At 45.3% G+C, this 20,606-nt stretch overlaps 1 protein-coding gene across 2 annotated transcripts; it reads right to left on the reverse strand.

Annotated features, from left to right (window-relative positions):
• Nucleotides 1–3,217: 3,217 nt before the first annotated feature.
• On the reverse strand, nt 3,218–17,058 carry ACTA2 (actin alpha 2, smooth muscle). 2 transcript variants are annotated; one of them, XM_054728918.1, is made up of 10 exons: nt 17,022–17,058; nt 15,399–15,441; nt 13,499–13,652; nt 12,041–12,169; nt 11,181–11,291; nt 9,624–9,708; nt 9,107–9,268; nt 7,515–7,706; nt 6,082–6,263; nt 3,218–3,509 (listed from the first exon to the last, which is right to left on the reverse strand). In XM_054728918.1, exons 3-10 carry the CDS (start codon nt 13,625–13,627, stop codon nt 3,366–3,368), a joined length of 1,134 nt encoding a protein of 377 aa, XP_054584893.1. In that variant the 5' UTR covers nt 13,628–13,652; nt 15,399–15,441; nt 17,022–17,058; the 3' UTR covers nt 3,218–3,365. The 2 variants fall into 2 exon arrangements, with proteins under 2 accessions (XP_054584893.1, XP_008151189.1); XM_008152967.3 differs by lacking the exon at nt 15,399–15,441 and having other exon boundaries at nt 17,022–17,055.
• Between the last annotated feature and the right edge of the window lie 3,548 nt (nt 17,059–20,606).

The following is a 20,606-nucleotide window of genomic DNA, read 5'->3' on the forward strand; positions in this document are numbered from 1 at the left end:
CTACATCCCTGTGTGGCCCTGAGAGCCACCTCCCTCCCTGCAATGGGAAATACCTTATCTGCTCTGTGTCATAAGTCCTACTACAGAGACTCACACTCAGCTGACTGCACAAATGCTGCTGCATTAACAACCGAGAATTATTCACTTTTTTAAAAAAAAAAATTAGTAACGCTTCCTCCCACCTATCTGCTCACAACAAAGGCTGTTTGTTGTGAGTCAGTCTTACTACAAATCCACGCCATCCTCGGAGGTTGCGGGTGCCTATTGTGGGAAAGTTGATGATCATAGAAGAAGGCTGTTTTGCTATTGTTCGGGGAGAGAAGAGATTCAGGAGGCAGCCACGTCTGCACGCTGCCGGTTTTCTCTCTTCTGGAAATTCACGTGAGGCTCATCAATGAGACTCTGCCACTTGTTCAGCCCTTCAAGTCACTGGGCACCTTATATCATCAAGGGGAGGCGTTACTGGTTGATGATGGGAGAAGGTGCGCAGGCACGGCAGCTGGGTGCTCGCAAGGAAAGGAAACTTCACTAAGGCACATTCAGCGGGTGTTTCTGGTTTTCCTGATTTCTGCCTCTGGCCATGCCTGCTTCGGATTCTTTGAGACTGCCAAGCACCCATTCCTTTACCAGAGAGCTCGCGCCCTCTAGTGGTAAACATCAAGCACAGCAGTACTCGGACTTCTACTTGAGTAAAACCTAAAGTGATGATGGGAATGGTTGGTGCTTTTGCTTAAATTATGAATGTGGTCTATACACGAATCCTTCACTTTACGTCTAGTGGGTTTGACGTTTCCTTGACCGATAAGCATACATTTGCAACTGGAAAGTTTCCCTCAATCATAGCATGTTACAGTGGTTCTCGAATTTTGATGTGCTGAAGAATCACCAGAGAAATAGGATTAAAACTCAGGTCCTTAGCCTCAACTCCAGAGGTTCTAGTTCAGCTTTGGGTGTAGCCCAGGATTCTGACCATTTAAAAATGAGCCCCTCATAAGCTTTGTCTGTGTGGCCTGTTCTTTGAGAAATGCTGGCCATTGCTCCATCTGTAGAAAGGCAGTAAGAATACCTAGCCCATTGGGCTGCTGTAGTATAAAATAAGGTCCTAATATAAAGGGCTTGAGACTTTGCTAAAATCTCTCAAACAAGTTACAGCTGGTGACAACATGCCCCAAACCTATCAGTGAAAGGCCCAAGACCTGGTATAGCGCCAACCTGCCTTGATTCACAGCTGGGCCTTGCCTGGGCACCTCCAAGCCCAATAAAAAAAAGGGGAGGGGCTTGGTATAGGATCTGGTCATGACAGGTAGCCAGCTCTTATTATTTTTAGTATCAATCCTAATTTGCTCAAACCATAGGGCCAGAGCCGATCCGGGGAAGCTTGGATGTCTAGACCAAATGAGCACTAAATCTTAGGCCCCAAGGTCTCTACAGTGAGATGCTGCCATAAACAGAGACCCCCTCACTCCCAAGGACAATCAGTGGCTACACACAGAAGGACCAGTAGCTCCCTGCTAGGAAGCCCCTTGTGATGCTAAGCTGCCTGGGTAGAGACAAAGACCATTAAGGACAGGGAAGGTGTTTTTATACATCTTTGCACCTCCCAGGTCAGATGGGTAAAATAGAAGTTGAAGCTAGCAGTTCTATTCCTTCGTCTCTAACATGAGCATGACAATAATATTTTCACCATACAGTTATGAAGAACAAATAAATGAGGTTATGTGTAAAATTCTTTGTATGGTGACTTCCAGTGGTCCTTGGAAAGTATTGTCACCTGTCGCATCCCTTCTGGTGTAACTGTGTCTTTAGTATCCTTCCAGAGACAGATACTGATCTGGAGAAGGGAAATAGATGCTCCAGATGTGTAATGAGATTTTAGAACCGTGTTTCTTAATGTTTTTTTAAATCTGTTTCCTCTAATAAACTTAAAGTCATATCTTCTTTTAATATATACTTATTAAGTTTAATATGTTGTATATTAAAAGTCATATTTGTGTGTATGTATAAATATACAGGGTGTCCCCACAAAATGTATACACACTTTAAAAACTGATAACTCGCCCTGGCTGGTTTGGCTTAGTGGGTGGAGCGTCGGCCTGCAGACTGAAGGGTCCCTGGTTCGGTTCTGGTCAGGGGCACATGCCTGGGTTGCTGCTGGATCCCCAGTCGGGGGCGTGCAGGAGGCAGCCGATTGATGATTCTCCTCATTGATGTTTCTATTTCCTCTCTCCCTTTCCCTTCCTCTCTGAAATCAATAAAAATATATATTAAAAAAATAAAAAATAAATAAAAACTGATAACTCACTTAATTTTCACTCCTTTTCAGGTTTAACTGATTTGAAATAATGGGTGAAGCCAGACTAGGCTTTGAACAAAGAAAATTTATCCTAAAGTGCCACTAGACTATTTTTTATGGGGATACATAAAAGATAAAGTTTATGGTATAAAAGCAGCAACAGTTGATTAATTGAGGGCCCACAATTACCAAACGAAATGAGTCTTGATGTTTGCAATTCCATTGCTTTGCATTATCAGCAGTGCCTGGACCAGAACGGTCATCGACTTGAAAACAGGCATTGACCAAAAATAAGACTTATTTCTGTAGATTATTTAAAATTTTGAAAACGAGCTGTATATTAATAAACACTGACTTTATAATCATTCAAAGTGTGTATACATTTTTAGGGGACACCCTGTATATATGAATGTATGTATACACACACACACACACACACACACACACACACACACCCTTTAGGCTAACTGAGGTTTTGAAAAATATATTCTTTTTTTATTTCAGAGAGGAAGAGAGAGAAACATCAATGATGAGAGAGAATCATTGATCGGCTGCCTCACAGGAACCAAACCGTGACCTCCTGGTTCATAGGCCACGCCAGCTGGGTTAGGCTAACTGAGGTTTAAACAGAGCAAAGTAATATAATTAGTCAGCATGTTGTAAAATCAGTGTGGATTATCCTATTGAAACATTTTAATCTACGTTTATATTTATCTTCTATGTATTTTCAAGGTCTTTCCACTAACATCATTTAGTCGGAACTTCTCATATTAATGCGATTCTACCCTTATCTGGGTAATACACGCATCCTAGTCGTGTCATGTCCTCGGCTGCCCCACTAGAGGGAGCCATTCTGCAGACGGTGAGGTCAGCCTAAGAGAACTGTGCGACATCTGGGTGCTGAAGAGAGGCCAATGCTACAGGTGACAGGTAACATAGTTCAGGTTTATTAAAAAACACATAGGCGACAAGTCAGAGCGTTGGCAAGGAATGATATGGAGAAGAATTGAAGGCATTATTCCACAAAACATTCACAGTTGTGTGCTAGAGACAAAGAGAGCAGGGAAGGATTTTAGAAGCATTTGCGGTGGACAATGGATGGCCCGGCTTCATCGTACTCCTGTTTGCTGATCCACATCTGCTGGAAGGTGGACAGAGAAGCCAGGATGGAGCCGCCAATCCAGACTGAGTATTTGCGCTCCGGAGGGGCGATGATCTGTTGGTCAGGATGAGAAAGGAGGGCCATTAGTGCGCTAGGGCGGGACCTGGGCTTGTACCAGGGTTGGGATTTGGTGGATCTGGCTGAGGCCTCATGGACATCAGAGACAGTCTGTGCTGGCAGATGTCTAACCTTAACCCTAACCCAAGGGACTGTGAATAGCTTCTGGGTTTAGAGATTCTTCATCGAGCGCATTTGTTTTTCTGGCTTCCTTTACACAGTCTATTCCGAAGCACCCATTATATCCCACCACATCCAGTCTTCCGCTGGGAAAGCTGCAGGTTGGCCCCAAACCCTGCAAGGCCTCCACTCAAGAGCCCTGATGATGTCTTTGATTTCCATGAGCCGAGCCTCAGAACTCAGCACAACATGCTTTCTATAGAAACAACCACCTGAGTCTTCAATGAAAAGTTTGGATTGTGCCAGAACTTATAAGTTTTTTCCCCTCCCATCTGATTCATTCCATGGAGATGCACTGTGTAACAGCGAGGGGCTCAGGGTTCCCGGCTGGGGTGACCTTTTTCCCGGGACAGGTCCTGGGTAATCTGAACTGGCTGACAGAGGCCTGACATGGCAATATTTAATATGCTAATATTTCTTAAATATTTGAATGAGGTGCAGAGAGTGGTGAATCAGACCAGGGGTCTTGTCTACCTGCAACAACCCCCAAAATGGCTGTGGCAAATTCCACTCCAGACTTGGATATTTGGGTAGAAATGAATATGGACACTTCGGCCAAACAGACAAGGCATTGCTGAAACCACAGTAAAAAAAGGTCTAATTTCTGTTTATCCCCCAAGCTCTGGCTGAATATTTATTTTTAATACAAATAGTTAATATTTACTGAGTATTTGTTATGTCCCCAAATGCTAAGCATTTGTCCTGATGTGTATTATCTGATTTAGTTTTTTTTTATTTAATTATCTGATTTTAGAGAGAGGAAGAGAGAGAGAGAGAGAGAGAGAGAGAGAGAGAGAGAGAGAGAGAGAGATCGGTTGCCTCTGGCACAAGTCTCAACCAGGGATCAAACCTGCAACCTGGGCATGTGCCCCGACCGAGAATCAAACTCACCACGTTTTGGTGTATGAGACAACGTTCTAACCAATGGAGCCTCACTGGCCAGGGCTCATTTAATTTTCCAAACTACTTCTAAAAGTAAGTATTCAATTACTCCCATACTACAGATGAGGAAACAGAGACTGAGAGAGGTTTAAGTAACTGGGCTAGCTCACACTGGTTGTGTACACATCAAACCCAATATTCAAACTCTGACCTCTCCCAGGTGTTTTTCTGGTTTGGTCTGGTTGGTTTAGAAGTCACCTTTTTATCTGGGGTAATTTTAGATTTACAGGAAAGTTGTAAAGCTAGTGCACAGAGTTCCTGTAGACCTGTCCTCCAGTTTCTGTTTCCCCTAATGTCATGATCTATGTCCTGGGATTTAATGGGTGTCTCTTACCACACTGGAGCCCAAAGTTCCACATTCATTTCTATTCAAGAAGCCAAGTTTGGAGAACTAGGAACTATGCAACTCGAGCTACAGCCTCTCTCCATAACATACCCCCAGCCTAGGCTGCCTTTGTCCGTGAGCCCAGCAGCTGGGTTCGCCTGGCTCCCTTCGGGGTGGGAAGAGGAGGGAGTGAGAGCAGACCAGAGTCCTCAGAAAATGGTCTCATCTCTCACCTGCAGTCTCTTAGAGCCGACACTACAAAGTCCTTCAGTCCAGCACTCTTTCATGTGACCTGCATACCTTCTCCAAAAAAAAGGGAAGGGAGTGCAAAGAACAGAACTTGTTCGAGTGCTTTTCATGTGTGTGAACTGCACCTGCACCGCTCCTTCTGCTGCTCCGTGTGACTGGGGCAAGAGGTTGCCAGCGCGGCCTCTGATTTCACAGAGCGATAACAGCCTGTGAGAAGTCACCAACCCTCTGTGAGATTGCCTCCAAAGAATGATCGCTGTTTAACCGCTGAGCTCCCTTGACTGGGACTCAAACCTGACATAATACAGGGGTCCCGGGTGGCTCCAGGACTGAGCTTGGTCACCCTGTGCTTTTGAGTCCCTATATCAAAAGGTGTGCCAGACAGACAGATAAAGATCAAATTCTCGTTCCTGGCCACTGAGAGGGGCTCACGTTTAGTAGTGGAAGAAGAGTGCATGCTATTGAACGCACAGGGTTTAAACCTCTTCAGAAATGTATCTGGCTCCTCTGTCACTTTTTTTTTTTAAATGTTCTACACATGAGATGCATTATTTTGTGATGAGGAAACGCAACCAAATATGCATTTTAAAGAGAAATGGGCACATGGGCAGCTTTGTTGATCTCTATCACAGCTGCTAACCATAGCTGATAGATAAGAATAATTACAGATTAAATGTTGTACAAGATAATTCAGCTTCTCTTATGAGCTGGATTGACTATGTCCTAGAAGGTGTAGAATTTGTGCACCCGGACCCTCTGCCTAGCCCTAAACCCGTGAGCACATGTGACCAAGATGTGGCCTCTGCAGAGTCCTTCACGCCTGGTGGCAGGGTTGGCACCAGCACAGCCAGGGGGTCTGTCACCAAACTGTACCTTGATCTTCATGGTGCTGGGTGCCAGGGCCGTGATCTCTTTCTGCATGCGGTCAGCAATGCCAGGGTACATGGTGGTGCCCCCTGAGAGGACGTTGTTCGCATAGAGGTCCTTCCTGATGTCAATGTCACACTTCATGATGCTGTTGTAGGTGGTTTCGTGGATGCCAGCGGACTCCATCCCTGGAAAAGAGATGCAGGCCATGGTCCTTGTTGGTTGGTAGACCCAGGTCAGACAAGGAAGAGCTACATGGAAGATCTTACACTGACTGAAGCAAAGCAGACATGATAATCGAGGAACCTCCCATCTCAGAAACCAAAAGGTCCTTGTAATGCTCCATGTCCTCCTACCTCTTGTCTAGTGAGGAGGCCCTGCTGGGAGGAGGGGGCCTGCAATGCAATGTCACCAATTTTTAATACTCACTACTAAGTCTGGTTTGAATCAGGGGCAAAGTCTTGAGACTCCCTGTAGAAGGCTCCACACTGAGTCAGTGTCGCAGCCATTGCTTACAACTCTCCCACGTCTCTCCTTGGCTGCTGCCTCGTTCTCACCCCTGAAGCTGAACCTTTGGAAAAGTGCTCATCCCATTTGCACAAAGACTCATCTTTCTTCCATCTTGGCAATATTTTTTTATCTGAGCCTTCTGTTAATTTCTGATGTGGATCTTTTAAACAGAACCTCCTAATAGCCCTTTATCTTTTGCAATGCTGTGATGAAGAATAATAAAAATAGTAATAGTAATAATAATAATAATAATAATAATAATAATACCTAACTATTAATTTCTGACAATATCTAATGATTATTGCTAGCTTGTTTTGGCCAGCCACTGGGCTAAGTGCTCCACACATATCTCATGGAATTCTCACAGCCACGCTATGACATAGACACTGTTACAATCTTCATTTTATAGATGAGGACACAAAGGCTTGGGGAAGTTAAGTGATTTTCCCAAGAACATGAAAGTAGAACTAATACTCAAACCCAAACTCACCCCTCCCAGAGTCTTCCCTCTGTAAACAGCTCTGCTAAGCTTTCTCTCGAGGTCAGTGCTAATGTCGGAACAGACTCTTCCATTTTTCTCTCCCCCTCCCATTCCCAAACTCTCAGCATTCAGTACGCCCTTCCCAGCCATCCAGTGGCTCGAATGTCCTACGCATGAATAATATTTGACTTTCACCCTAAACCACACACCAAGAATGCTTGTGGATTAACTACTACATAGTGTTGCTTGGAATGAAAAGTCCTTTCCTGGCCTTCTTAAGTCTTCTCACTTGATAAACATGACCCTCTTTGCCCTGGTTTAGAAATGTGTTTGGCCTGGTGGCCCTGTCACATGTCCCCACATGCAGAAGAGCTCTGGTGGCCAAAGGCTGGCTGAGTAGGGGGAATGGGGTGCCCTCCCCGTCCCAGGACGTGATGCTGTTGCCTACCGATGAAGGAAGGCTGGAACAGGGTCTCCGGGCAGCGGAAGCGCTCATTCCCAATGGTGATCACTTGCCCATCTGGCAGCTCATAGCTCTTCTCGAGGGAGGAGGAGGATGCGGCAGTGGCCATCTCATTCTCAAAGTCCAGAGCTACATAGCACAGTTTCTCCTTGATGTCCCGGACAATCTCACGCTCAGCTGTTGAGATACAAACATTAGGGTTTGCCCAGGTGGTAAAAACCCACCCTTCCTACCTCAGTCCCTCCCACAGTACTGGTTCCTTCAAAACAGTAGGTAAGTTCAATATTCTGCAACCTCAAATTCATGGTGGTCATTAAATTATAGGCGCACCAGGGAACCACTTCTGTTCCTAGCCGAGTGCCTCACACATCGTAGACCCTTAGAAAATATCACCTAGCAAATGGTGACAGGAATAAAAGGAGCTGGCTAGAGAATGGCACAGAGCAGGAAATCCTTTTGCTCGTTGTGTTTTTGCAGGATTCACTGATCACTCTCTGTTATAAAGTTTTACAACAGTTAGTTATATTTGTATTTTCAGCTGACCTGGAAGTCTTATGCTGAAAAAGTCTTTTGGGGGCCCTCACTGTTTTCAAAAAGCTCTGGAGATCCATGTCACCTGGGCCAGGTAGATTCCAATTCAAACCACTGGCATATTCATCACCTTCTAGAGAGGGGCAGGCCTGGCTCAGGACCAGTCCTATCCAGGAGTCTCCAGGTGCATGTGGAAGGAGGTGTGGAAGAGAGGGAAGGCAGACACCTTTTGGACTCCTGCATTCCGAAGTTCTAAGCTATTGGTTCCATCTGGACCCTGGGAACCTTTTGGAAGTTTCTTGTGGGTACTTGAGGGACGTAGACTCAGGAACAAAACTAATTTAACTCCCTACTCCTGGAGGAGACTTTAACATCTTCAGGGCTCAAACTTGGAGCCTAGAATAAGCCGCAGGCATGTTCAGAAACCTACACATTTAGACAATGACAAACTGGTGAGGATGTCCCAATGTCTCTATAACATGACTCTGCTTCTTGTGGGTGGAGACCAGGTGGCACCAGCTCAGAGTCCGAAGATACACATCTCACTGCCTGCTGGGTTGTTCTTAATACTCGCTAATAACTATTGCATGCTCACTCTGTGCTGGGTTTCCACGTGCATTATCTCATTTACCACTCACAACCACCTGAGGGACTATGGCTTAGTGAGGTTGGGGACCTTGTTCAAGGTCACACAGCAAGTGAGTGGTAGAATCAATCCCCAAGCCTGTCTAGATGTCTCCAAAGATTGCCAATCACCACGCATACTATCCTCAGTCTCTGCACTCTTTTCTGTTTGTGAGTGGAGGGGACTAAAAAGTGTTTGGAAAACCCAACTCTGACTAGCTCATCGTACAAGATGGCTATTACTGTTCTTCCAAGGAAACAGCATAATCATTTTGCGATTTTATCCAATAATAATAAAAAAAAAGCCATGCTTGGCTCTGCAGTCTATCTGCAGTCTCCCTCCCATCATTTCCTTGGATAGTCACTGTGGCCTGTAAGTTACTAGGAAGGACATCACTTCCGTTCATTCCCACGGGCCTCACCCGTAGTCACGAAGGAGTAGCCACGCTCCGTCAGGATCTTCATGAGGTAGTCGGTGAGGTCTCGGCCAGCCAGGTCCAGACGCATGATGGCGTGGGGCAGGGCGTAGCCCTCGTAGATGGGCACGTTGTGGGTGACACCATCTCCAGAGTCCAGCACGATGCCTGCGGGACGATTGAGCACAATAAAAGTCACAACAGCAGCCCACATGTGACTTGCTGGTCTAGGAGAGAGGACATTTCTAAGCTTCTTATTTGAAAGAAATAAAAGAAAGCATTTGGTAGGCTAGGAGAGGAGGGACAGGCTGGGGGGGGGGGAGGGAGAAAGAGTAAGAAGAGAGAAACAATAGAATACGAGCTCAAGGGCTCATTTTTAAAAGTTGACAATAGATCTATTAGGCTTAGGATGGCCCTGTCAATTCTCAGTAACCCTCAGTCATCACAACCCACCTACTTACAACCATCAAGTCCCATGACTGATGGTGTATCCAGGAGGCTCCCATTCCTCTCAGGTACCTACCAGTTGTACGTCCAGAGGCGTAGAGGGACAGCACCGCCTGAATAGCCACATACATGGCTGGGACATTGAACGTCTCAAACATAATCTGCAAAGCAACCCAAAGAAACTCAATTAGTGACGCTGTTAATCTTCTTGTTGGTGAATGCAGATCTTGGCTTTTCTGTCATAAGGAAAAAGACCTTTAAACCTGAGGCTCAGATGGGCTGTGACTGGCCTACTTCTGTGGTTTGTCTGTGGTTCTATGTAATTGGTTCCACTTTTTATGTAGTTGCTGGGTCAATGCCAGCCCTAGATTCTGAGGTCGCTCTGGCTGCGGTGGAAGAAGCCCTGTTTCCTGGCAGAGGACCACATATGAGGGCCAACACGCCACCCAGCTCAGGCATTCCAGGGACACGATTAGAACAAGAGCTACTCTGAGTCACCCGTGGCAAGCTTGTGCACACTGAGATGCCCACAGGCCTGCATTTCTCCATCTGCAAAATGCCCCCAGCTCTGACTGCTCACTAGAATGTCTGACATCATTGGCTAGAGAGCCATCATTCTCAACTATTTTCCTGCCTTCATGCCATTCACAGGAACAATGATGCCCGTTGGAAACAACATGTCTTGCTACCTGGAGCGATTCCCCGGCACACATTTCCCTAGAGATTAGCTGCTCGTGTGTTGCTGTCAGCACTGGGAGCTCCTCCCAGGAAAAGGCCTTGCAATCTTTACATGTGTTATTCTCCAAGCCCCAAAGATTGTGGGTCAATTCCAGGCTGCGGCCACTTCTACGGTGTGACCTTGAGACATTCACCTAATGTATTTGAGTCTCAATTTCATCATTTACGTAATTAGGATAATGATACGTTCTGCTTCACACATTGTTAAGATTTAAAGAGACGATGCATATAAAATGCTTGGCCCAGCGCTTAACCACAGTGAGCATGAAATTGACATTAGGTGTTTTAATTGCATAGCTCGCTCAAACCGGAATCCTTGTCTGGCTGCTGGAATGGATGGTTTCCTGCTATAAGTCACAATAACGACGGTAATAACTGTTACTCATTGAATGTGTCGTGTACCAAACACCAAGGTACACATTTCACATTGTGCCTCGCGAATCTTCACATCGAGCTTTTGAAAGGTAATAGTACTAATAGTCCCAACTTTTAAACAAAGAAACTGAGGCTCTGAGAAATTACGTGGACTGCTTAAAGTTACATGGCTAATAACTGACAGATCCAGTTTTCAAACCTAGATCTGTCTGACTTCAGAACCCAAATTCCCCACTGTGTGTTGTCCTGCATTTTGAAATGACTTCTCCTCAGAAGCTTTGAACCTAAATGAAATCTCTTCAAATGCCCTATTGCTCGTGGAGGTCAGAGGGGAATAGCTCCTGCAGTGAGAATGTGAGTACCATTAGGATGCTCCTGTCCTTTGGCATCCCCAAGTTCCTGGAACGTTGTGGGTCTGGAGGGGACTGCTGGGCTGGGCCAGCTCTCTGCTGTCCTGTACACCCCCTTCCAAATGGACTTTCCCAAACCCGAAGTGCTGGGCCCCAGAGTGGGTATTTACCTGGGTCATTTTCTCCCGGTTGGCCTTGGGGTTCAGGGGTGCCTCGGTGAGCAGGGTTGGATGCTCTTCTGGGGCAACACGAAGTTCATTGTAGAAAGAGTGGTGCCAGATCTAGGGGGGCGATGGGGGAGAAGCACAATGATGTGATGTTGGGGCACGGCAGACCCCGAAAAGGGACCAGCATGAGCTCCATGAAACCGGGGCCACATAAAATGTGACAAGTACTCGTTATGTGTCTACCTTTTAACCAATGAGACTGACTCTCCAAGACTCCGAGTAACTTACCCAGGGATTTACAGCCAGTAGATAAATGAACAAAAACCCAAACCGGGGTCTGTGAGGCAGGATGGTGTAGTGGGTAAGGCACAGCCTTTGGAGTCAGGTCTGAGTTCAAATCCCAGCTCAGCCACTTCTTGGTTGTGTGCCCTTAGGCAAACTTTAACCCCGTTCAGCTCCAGTCTCACCATGGCTCTTATGGAAATCATTAGCATGTCTTGGCGAGAATTAAATAAGGAAACCCTAGAGTTACTGTTTAGCCCAGTGCCTGGCCCAGAGTAAACCTTATTCTTCGTCTTCTTGAACCCCTCATTCTATTTTTGTTAATGTTCATGGGGAAATGACTTAGTTAAGTAACAGGACAAATGAATGAAAACATGAATGGAAGGATGAAGCTGACCTGAAGACCTAGTTGCCTTTGTAATTCTTTAGGAAGTTTCCCTCTGCGGTGTATGCTAAACAAAGGCAGGTCACCCTGCTTCCAGCCTCCACCCCACCCCACCCCCCTTTGGGCCATTGCAGCATGACGTTTAGAATCAGGGCCCTGCAGCCTGAGAGCCCAACCTGCAGTGAAGCGCCAGTACCTTTTCCATGTCGTCCCAGTTGGTGATGATGCCGTGCTCTATCGGGTACTTCAGGGTCAGGATGCCTCTTTTGCTCTGTGCTTCATCGCCCACGTAGCTGTCTTTTTGTCCCATTCCTACCATCACTCCCTAAAAAGATTCAACGCATTTCGAGTCAGCCTCTCCCCAAACTTATGTATTGATGACAGTCCAGTCACAATGGGCTAAATTACTGGGAGACCAAGTTCCTCTTTTGGTACCAAGAGCAATATGTTGAGTCCTATGATCACTATGTTCTTAAGCAACATCTCTGAGTTGATTGGAAATAGCCCCGAATCGGCCTCCAGATGGCAGAGGACCCCCTGGGGAACGCAACTTGAACTGTGTGTTGTACCTTCTGTGTTCCTTGATGGGCAGAGAGATTGTTTGTCTGCTTTGCCGCTATAACAAATTGCCTGGCACATAGTTGTCATGCAATAATTATTTGTTGAATGAATGCATGAAATGTTACATATAAGTTAAGTGACATTTTGTTTCTCATAAACTGTTCTTTTAAAGCTGAATATTATTTTTCTAATCAAGCTGAAGCATTATGTCTATAAATGACCACCAGTGCTTGATTTCTGACCAATACTAATTAACATTAAGACATTTGTCAAATGTATTTTTTTTAATCATTAAGGTGACACTTAAAAAAAGGAAAGAAAGAATTCTCACTACTGGAATGTTAAACTGCACTACAGTGACTGCTCTAGAATTGCAAAAACAGTCATGGCTACTATAGATCCGGAGAGTGGTTTGTGCAAAATACCTCCACTGCACATCGTTCAACAAAGAGACAGTTCATTCATTGGGCGAGGCTTCTGTTATTTGTTCTTGAGAATATACACCAAATTGAGAGCCATAGATATCAATGCGCAAAATACATTTCTGATGTGAAGGAGAATTTCTGGCATGAAATTCTCAGTTTTTACCATGTGGCTGCACCAACATTTTGTTTATACAAAATATTATGTAAAAAATTACCATGTGGCTGTTCAGATATATTTTGTTGACAGCTAACTGTGTGTAAAATTACAGTTGGTAACAAAGCTTACTTTCATCTAACATCAAGCTCTTTGAGAGCGAATGACCTGGGTTTTAGTGTAGTTTCTTTCCAAAGAGCAGGTATATATTAGAGGATGATAATGATGATAATGATGATGATGATGATAATGACAATGATTATATTTACACAAAAGAGAACTTACGAAAAAGGGGCAAACTTATATCTGAAAGACACCCACCAGATAATCTGTGTTGTATATGAAATTGGCACTTATTTCTTGACATTCATCACCAGAGGTGTATTCTTAGCCAGGTTACATAATTTTGGGGAAGCAAGCGATAGACAATCTATGGATACCCATTGGCACTCAGACATAGAGGGGCCTAATCTGTAGCCCTGTTTCTCTCTGTTCCAAACAGACTCTGGCTCACCTGGTGTCTGGGACGTCCCACAATGGATGGGAAAACAGCTCTGGGAGCATCGTCGCCAGCAAAGCCCGCCTTGCAGAGCCCAGAGCCATTGTCACACACCAGGGCGGTGCTGTCCTCTTCTTCACACATCTCGGCTGGAGTGCGTCACAAGGTCCTGCAGGGAGCAGGGAGGAAGCGGCCCCAGCTGTAATCCAGCAGTTGTGACACTTACCTGACCACTCCCACCGTCCAGGCTGGGTTTGGGGCCCCTCCTCTGGGCTCCTAGGGCACCCTCAGCTGTCCCTTATCTAACGCATTTATCTCAGAGCACTTTCATTAGACTGCTGGCTTTCTATGAGTCAAAACTCTCACTGTCATGTTCGTACACCTGGCCTCTAGCACAGTGGCTGACATGTCTCACGTGTTCGTAAGCACTTTAAACACTGACTAAATGAGCGAATGAATGAACAGCTGCAGAGACCAGTTGGGAATATCAGACCATGAGACGAGATCTTCACAGGGACAAGTCACTAGTCACATGTTAAAGAAGTAAATGAAATTTGCTGTCAATATCCACTCAAATTCACATTTCTTTACCTATAGCTTAAAATAATTTTTTCAAAAATGTAGATTTTGCCCTGACTGGTTTGGCTCAGTGGATAGAGCGTCGGCCTGCGGACTGAAAGGTCCCAGGTTCGATTCTGGTCAAGGGCATGTACCTTGGTTGTGGGCACATCCCCAGTGGGGGGTGTGCAGGAGGCAGCTGATCGAGTTTTCTCTCTCATCGATGTTTCTAACTCTCTATCCCTCTCCCTTCCTCTCTGTAAAAATCAATAAAATATGGGTTTTTTTTAAATGTAGAATTTGAAGGATATGCAGTATAAAAAATTTGGAAATGTTGAATGGCTGAAATGTTTAATGTAAAATGTTTAAAAGAAAAATATCTTGAATCTTGAGGACTTTTATTTTTACCCTTGATAAAACAGTAGGTCCATGAAAACATTCTAATAAGCAGGTGCTTTAAATTTTAGGAGCCAAAGTTAATCTCCATTAAGAAAAATCATGGTTAACATAAAGTCCAACAAGTGAGGGAGAATCTAATAAATTACTCACCATGTAGTAGATTACTTTGCTGCCATTAAGAAAGATAAATAAAAGGCTAAGCTACAGGTATATTCTTATGTAAGAGAAATAGGTTAGAGGAAGTAACCTTGGTGATCCCATTGAAATGTATTTTTATACATTGCAAAATGATTAGTCACATATACCAAGATACTGATGGGGGTTATTTTGAAGTGGTGGATTTTGTATATTTTTATCTTCCCCAGTCTGGGCATGTACTCTGAGGCAACCAATCACAATTGCTCGATGTTTCTCTCTCACATTAATGTTTCTCTCTCCCCCTTCCTTTCTCTAAAGTCAATAAAAAACATATTCTCCAGTTAAGGTTAAAAAAAAACAACAACATTTAAAATAATGTATAGGCCTGGCTGGTGTGGCTCAGTGGTTGAGAATTGACCTATGAACCAGGAGGTTGGATTCCTGGTCAGAGCACATGCCTGGGTTGCAGGCTTGATCCCCAGTAGGGGGCATGCAGGAGGCAGCCAATCAATGATTCTCTCTCATCATTGATGTTTCTATCTCTCTCCCTCTCACTTCCTCTCTGATATCAATAAAAATATTTTTCTTAAAAATAAAATAATTTATGGTGCTACATGCATTGAGTTCTCAATAAATACTTGTTCTTTAATGATTATTAATAGCATTGTATGACTATTATCGTTATCAGATCTTTTTATTACTAGTCTTTGCTTTCTTTCCACGGTGCCTCCAAGCTTAGGAAGAAAACCCTCAATTTGAGGATTCCACTTGTAAGAATGGAAAACGGGCCTTGTAAATGGCTTGCCCTTTCTTTCCTCACCCTTCCCTGTGGGATTCGGCTTCTTTCCTCGCCGATGAAGAGGCTAGGAGAGAAGTGAGAAATGAGTGCAAGGGAGACAGATCAGAGAAGCACTCAAGAGTCCAAGGCATTTGCCAGAGGCGCCGGCACCAGGATCACAGCCTCTCTTCAGATGTGCTAAGCAGACTTTCCAAACCAAAAGTAAGAGCTGAAAACGGGATAAAACGTTTGGAAAAGGACACAATACCAATGTGATGGGATGTTCAGCATGATTACATGTCTTTAACAGCCCTTTTGTTGGGCAGGGAGGATTTGGTGGGAGTGTTTGAATTTACTGCAGAAAAAGTAGGCTGACCCTCAGCATCAGCTAGCATGCAGACAAAAAAAGCTCAAAATTCAGTAAATATATTTTCATTTAGGGAAAAAAAAAAGTCCCAGAAGGATTTTATCATCTCTAAAAGGAGCATGGTCCTTACAGAAGAAGTCTGTGTCCCCGGAAAGGAGTGGCTCAGTGATTTCCAACTCTTATCTAACCTGCCTGAGCAAGACGGTTTGGAGCACGCACAGCATTTCCTAATTAGGTAAAACACACTCCAAAGTCTGCTTTTGGAACTGCACCCGGGTCAGGGGGTTTGCTCCAACCGGGTGCATCTTGTGCCAAAAATGAGTAGCTAGTGGGAGGGCAGGAGGCGGGGAGGGGGGAGGGAGAGAAGGGAGAGAATGTTGCAGTTCCCAGCTCATCTGTCTTGAAAAGCAAACCATATTTAGTCATGAGTCACAAAATGGAAAGGAAAAAATCTCAGCGTGAAAACTCCCAATTTCAGGCCGAACCTGCCAAGCCCTGATTTATGGCAAAGTTCAGCCGGGGTGGCAGGGCTGGCTCCAAGGTCCTGCCTGCCTGAGCAGGCTGAGAGAAATGCAAACCACACATGCAGAAGGCTTCGGCACAGGCAGCTGTCAGATGCTCTCTCGGCTCCCTCCCTCTTCACTTGCACAAAAAGATTCAGTTGGTTTCCTGCTGTGCTCTGCTGCAAACCACCCAGTGGCCAGACCAACTGCTGAGGTGCAAGCTCACCGACACATTCAAGAGGTATACCTTCCCCACAGAAGACACTGCCGGTTAGAGGCAGAGGAACCCAGAAACAAACACAAGCAGCCAACACCAAAGACCAGGCAACTGAAATCCAGCTGCAGACACCTTCGCTGCACCAAAAATCCCGTCCAATGAAGACTCGCCACACCACCTCTGCACCCCAAATACTGGAGTTTCCAGTGCCTAAATATAAATCAATGTGTGATTTATGCAAATTATGAAAATGCAAACAGCTAGACTGCATCCCTGAAATGTGTTACAAGACCTGGGCTGTTGGTTTAGCATAAACAGATTTTACCAGGTGACACACATTTCATTTCAACTTCCTCTCCCTCTCCTCCCCGACACCAAGCTGCTTCTTCGCCTTCTTTTTAATGTTAGGTAATCAGAGCTCAAATTTAGTAGTACAATCATATGAGTAGTACAATCTTCATTCAGAAATTTCAGACTGCCTGAGCCCAGCCAAATCCCTTTGGACAGCGTCGGATGATACTGGGTAGCATCAGAGCTGCTGGCATCGGTAAGTCACGTCCCTGGGCAGTGCCACTTACCCTGACAGCGCTGGCTGGGCTTCTCGGCTCTGGGTGATGTTCAGGGAAGCTGAACGCTGAAGGGTTATATAGCCCCTTGGCCTGCACCCCTCCCACTTGCTTCCCAAACAAGGAACAAAGACAGACTTGAGCCAGTCGTTCAGTCTAACACAACCATATAGGGACCTCAGCACAAAACTCTCTAATCTGGGTGGCCAGCGGCCTGGGTCTCTTCCACTGCATTCCACGGCGCTGCTCGTGAAATGGGAGGCCGCTCAGCTGCCTGGGGAAGATAAACACCCCAAGCCTTCAGAACAACTGCGGAACCTTCCCGAGGCACTGAGCCGGTATTAAGGGGGCAGATGCAGGCACGGGTTGCACATTCCTCGGAAGATGCCAGCCTGCTGTCCTGCTGGCATATTCTGATGAGCTGAGAACCAAAAAGAGCGGCCTTTTAGGAACTCTCCAACAGAGGTGGCCAGCAATAAAGAAAGATATTGCTTCCATTGTCCATAAATAGACTCAGGGAGTGACGGTTTTATGGTAGTCAAGGCTGTTTATAAATGGAGTCCGTGAGCGGTGTTAATGGAGTAGGAATTGAAGTGGAGACAGGGCTGCTGGGCTGTGTTTCACAGAGGAACTTGGCAGTCTGCATTACCATAATCACTTTAGTGCTTTGGTACATGATATATGTCTACTCATTTGAGCAATTTAGCAGCACAACTAACAGAGTGTCCACTCCGTGTCCTGTCACAGAAGCAGTTTGAGAGAGAAAAGAGCATGCTTAAGGGAAGTCTTCCTGACCCTCTTCTCTCCCTACTGACCTATCTGACAGGTGATAAAGCAGGTGACCCAGGGATTTCTCAAAGACAGGTATTGAATGAACGCCAATCGGGCCTTAAGCTCTCATTCCCAAGTGTCAATGTCAACCTCAATGGTTTTATATTGGTCTTCCCTCCTCCTCCAAGCTAAGGTTCTAACTCAATTTATGATTTTTAAAAAAAATACTTTTTGATTGGATACCTTGAATATTTCTGGGCTGCTGACATCCAACATGTGCAGGAAAAAATCCCAGAATGAATGGCTTTATTTTACAGCTGTGGCCATCTATTCACTCATGTTACTGTGCCAGGTCTGTTTGATTTACGCTATTGATGTATTTCTCTTTGGGAGATTGCACTGTTGATTATTTTAAATTTTCAAATAGACTAAGACTAAATGTTAATAAACTTCTCTGTGTTGTTCAGAAAACTGTGTGTAGTTTTTATCAATTGGAAAACACAACTGTCCAAATGTTCAAATATGGAGATGACATAATATAACATAAAGTTGAACATTTGGAATTAAGCCAATAGTTTTTCTAGCAGGGATGATGTGAAGTAAAAATTCTATATTTTCCTGATTCAGAGGCAATTTGAGTAGAGGTGGGGTTTCCCGCTCCCCCCACTTCTGTCTCAAGCAGTATCTGTGTAGCCCTTGGTAACTTTACTAAGTGAATGTTCCCTTAAACACCAAAGAAAAGAGTTTTGGTATTTACCTTTATGATTCTTACTAGAGGCCCAGTGCACGAAATTCGTGCATGGGGGTGGGAGGGATGTTGTCCCTCAGCCCAGCCTGCAGTCTCTCCAATCTGGGACCCCTCAAGGGACCTTCATTTTTTCCTCCAAGAGTGTGGTGGAAAAACCCTAGATCACCTTCTTGGATTCTTATAACCCAAGTTACCAAGAACACTGCAAGTGGCAGCGTACAGGTAGCTTAGCCAATGAGCAGTCAGAAAAGGTGTTTACTCTCAAACTGGTTTGGCTCAGTGGATAGACTGTGGGCCTGCAGACTGAAGGGTCCCAGGTTTGATTCCTGTTAAGGGCATGTACCTTGATTGCGGGCACATCCCCAGTGGGGAGTGTGCAGGAGGCAGCTAATCGATGTTTCTCTCTCATTGATATTTCTGACTGTCTATCCCTCTCCCCTCTTCTCTGTAAAAAAAAAAATCAATAAAATATTTTTTTAATAAGGTGTATCCTCTGCAGCTCATGCAGCCCCTGGGTTGTGACCACTGGGCTAGGGGCATGTCCCTGCCACCCAGTGGTGGCTGCCGGGGTCTCCACACACCCCAGAGGCCAGCAGCCATCCCCCTGTGGAGGGCGCTGGGCTGGGGGTGTGGACACGAACTGCCACTTGGTGCTGGAGCTTGGAAAGCCTCTGGGGCTGGGCAGGAACATCCCCATCTCCAAACGCCCCGAGGCCAGCAGCCAGCCCCACCATGGGCCCCAGGCTGGGGGCATGCAGGGACCCTGGGCAGCATGCAGCGGTGGCTGCCAGGGTCTCGGCACACCCCAGAGGCCAGCAGCCAGCCCCTGGTCATGGGCGCCTGGATGGGGGCATGGCCCCAAACCGCCGCTTCATGCGCGAGCCTTTGCAAGCCGCTGGGGGTGGGGCGGGAACATCCAGGAGGCTTGGCACCTGCACCCATAGGCTTTGAGTGGCCAGGGGGTGTTCTGGGACCCTTGCCGCTCAGGACCTAAGCGCGGGCCTACTGGCTAGGAGAGGCCTGGGCCCGGAGGATGTTTCTGGGACCCAGGCCACTCAGCGCCCACATATGCAAATTAACTGCCATCTTGTTCACTCTGATTGGCTGTGGGCGTAGCGAAGGTATGGTCAATTTGCATGTTTCTCTTTTATTAGGTAGGATGTCATTTTCTTCCTTGACTATAGTGTACATCCACAGCCCTGACAGTAAGTAGACTAGGATGAAATAAACAGACATACAAGGAGACACTTCAAGGTTTAATTTTTCTTACAAGCTTTTTTCCCCTTTTTCTTCCCTTCCTCTTTTCCTTCTCTCCCTTCTCCCCCCCCCCCCCCCTTTTTTTTTTCTCTTTCCTTCCTTCTCTCTTCTTTCCCTCTCGCTCTGAAAATAAATTTCTTAGCAGTTGATTAAATGGTCTCATTGTCTGGGCTTGAGATTTATACTTTCATACCCCATCCAAGTGTCTTCCGTGAAAGAAAGCAGCCGTTGATGAGAATGTGTGTGTACGAAGTAATCTCCAGTCGAGTGGCCAGATATTCTCTGGGGCTCTCAGCCATGTATCCAAGGAGCTATGGAGCAGTAAGGAAAATAGCTTATGACTTGGTTGCAGTTCAGAAAAACTATAAAATAAATTCTAAACTATAAGCACAAAGTCAAGAATCATCTCCAGATGTGTTCTACAAACCTCATACACCATCTTAATAACATTATTCAGTGATGATTTATTATAAATTCCCTGAGATCTGGGACAATTTTTAACTCTTTTGGGACCCAGTCCAGAGCTGAGTAAGGAGTGTGTGCTCAATAATTGCCTAACAATTTCTTAATTATTCTTTATCCCCAGAACTTGTTGATTTAAATTAGGCCATGTCGATACTGGCAAACACCTCAATAATATGGATGTCTGGTAAGGAAAATGATTTTCTGGTACTGTTGAAAAATTGGGCTGTAGGAATTGTTTTCTCTAGACTGGTCACACTCATTAGCTATTTTGTTCAGTTCATAAAATTTGTTTTGTCTGACAAGACACAGTGAGAGCAAGGTATCCTTTCCATCTCCCATTCTTGAAATTCTCCAGG

The sequence above is a fragment of the Eptesicus fuscus genome, chromosome 17, assembly GCF_027574615.1.
Source record: "Eptesicus fuscus isolate TK198812 chromosome 17, DD_ASM_mEF_20220401, whole genome shotgun sequence".
NCBI lineage: Eukaryota > Metazoa > Chordata > Mammalia > Chiroptera > Vespertilionidae > Eptesicus > Eptesicus fuscus.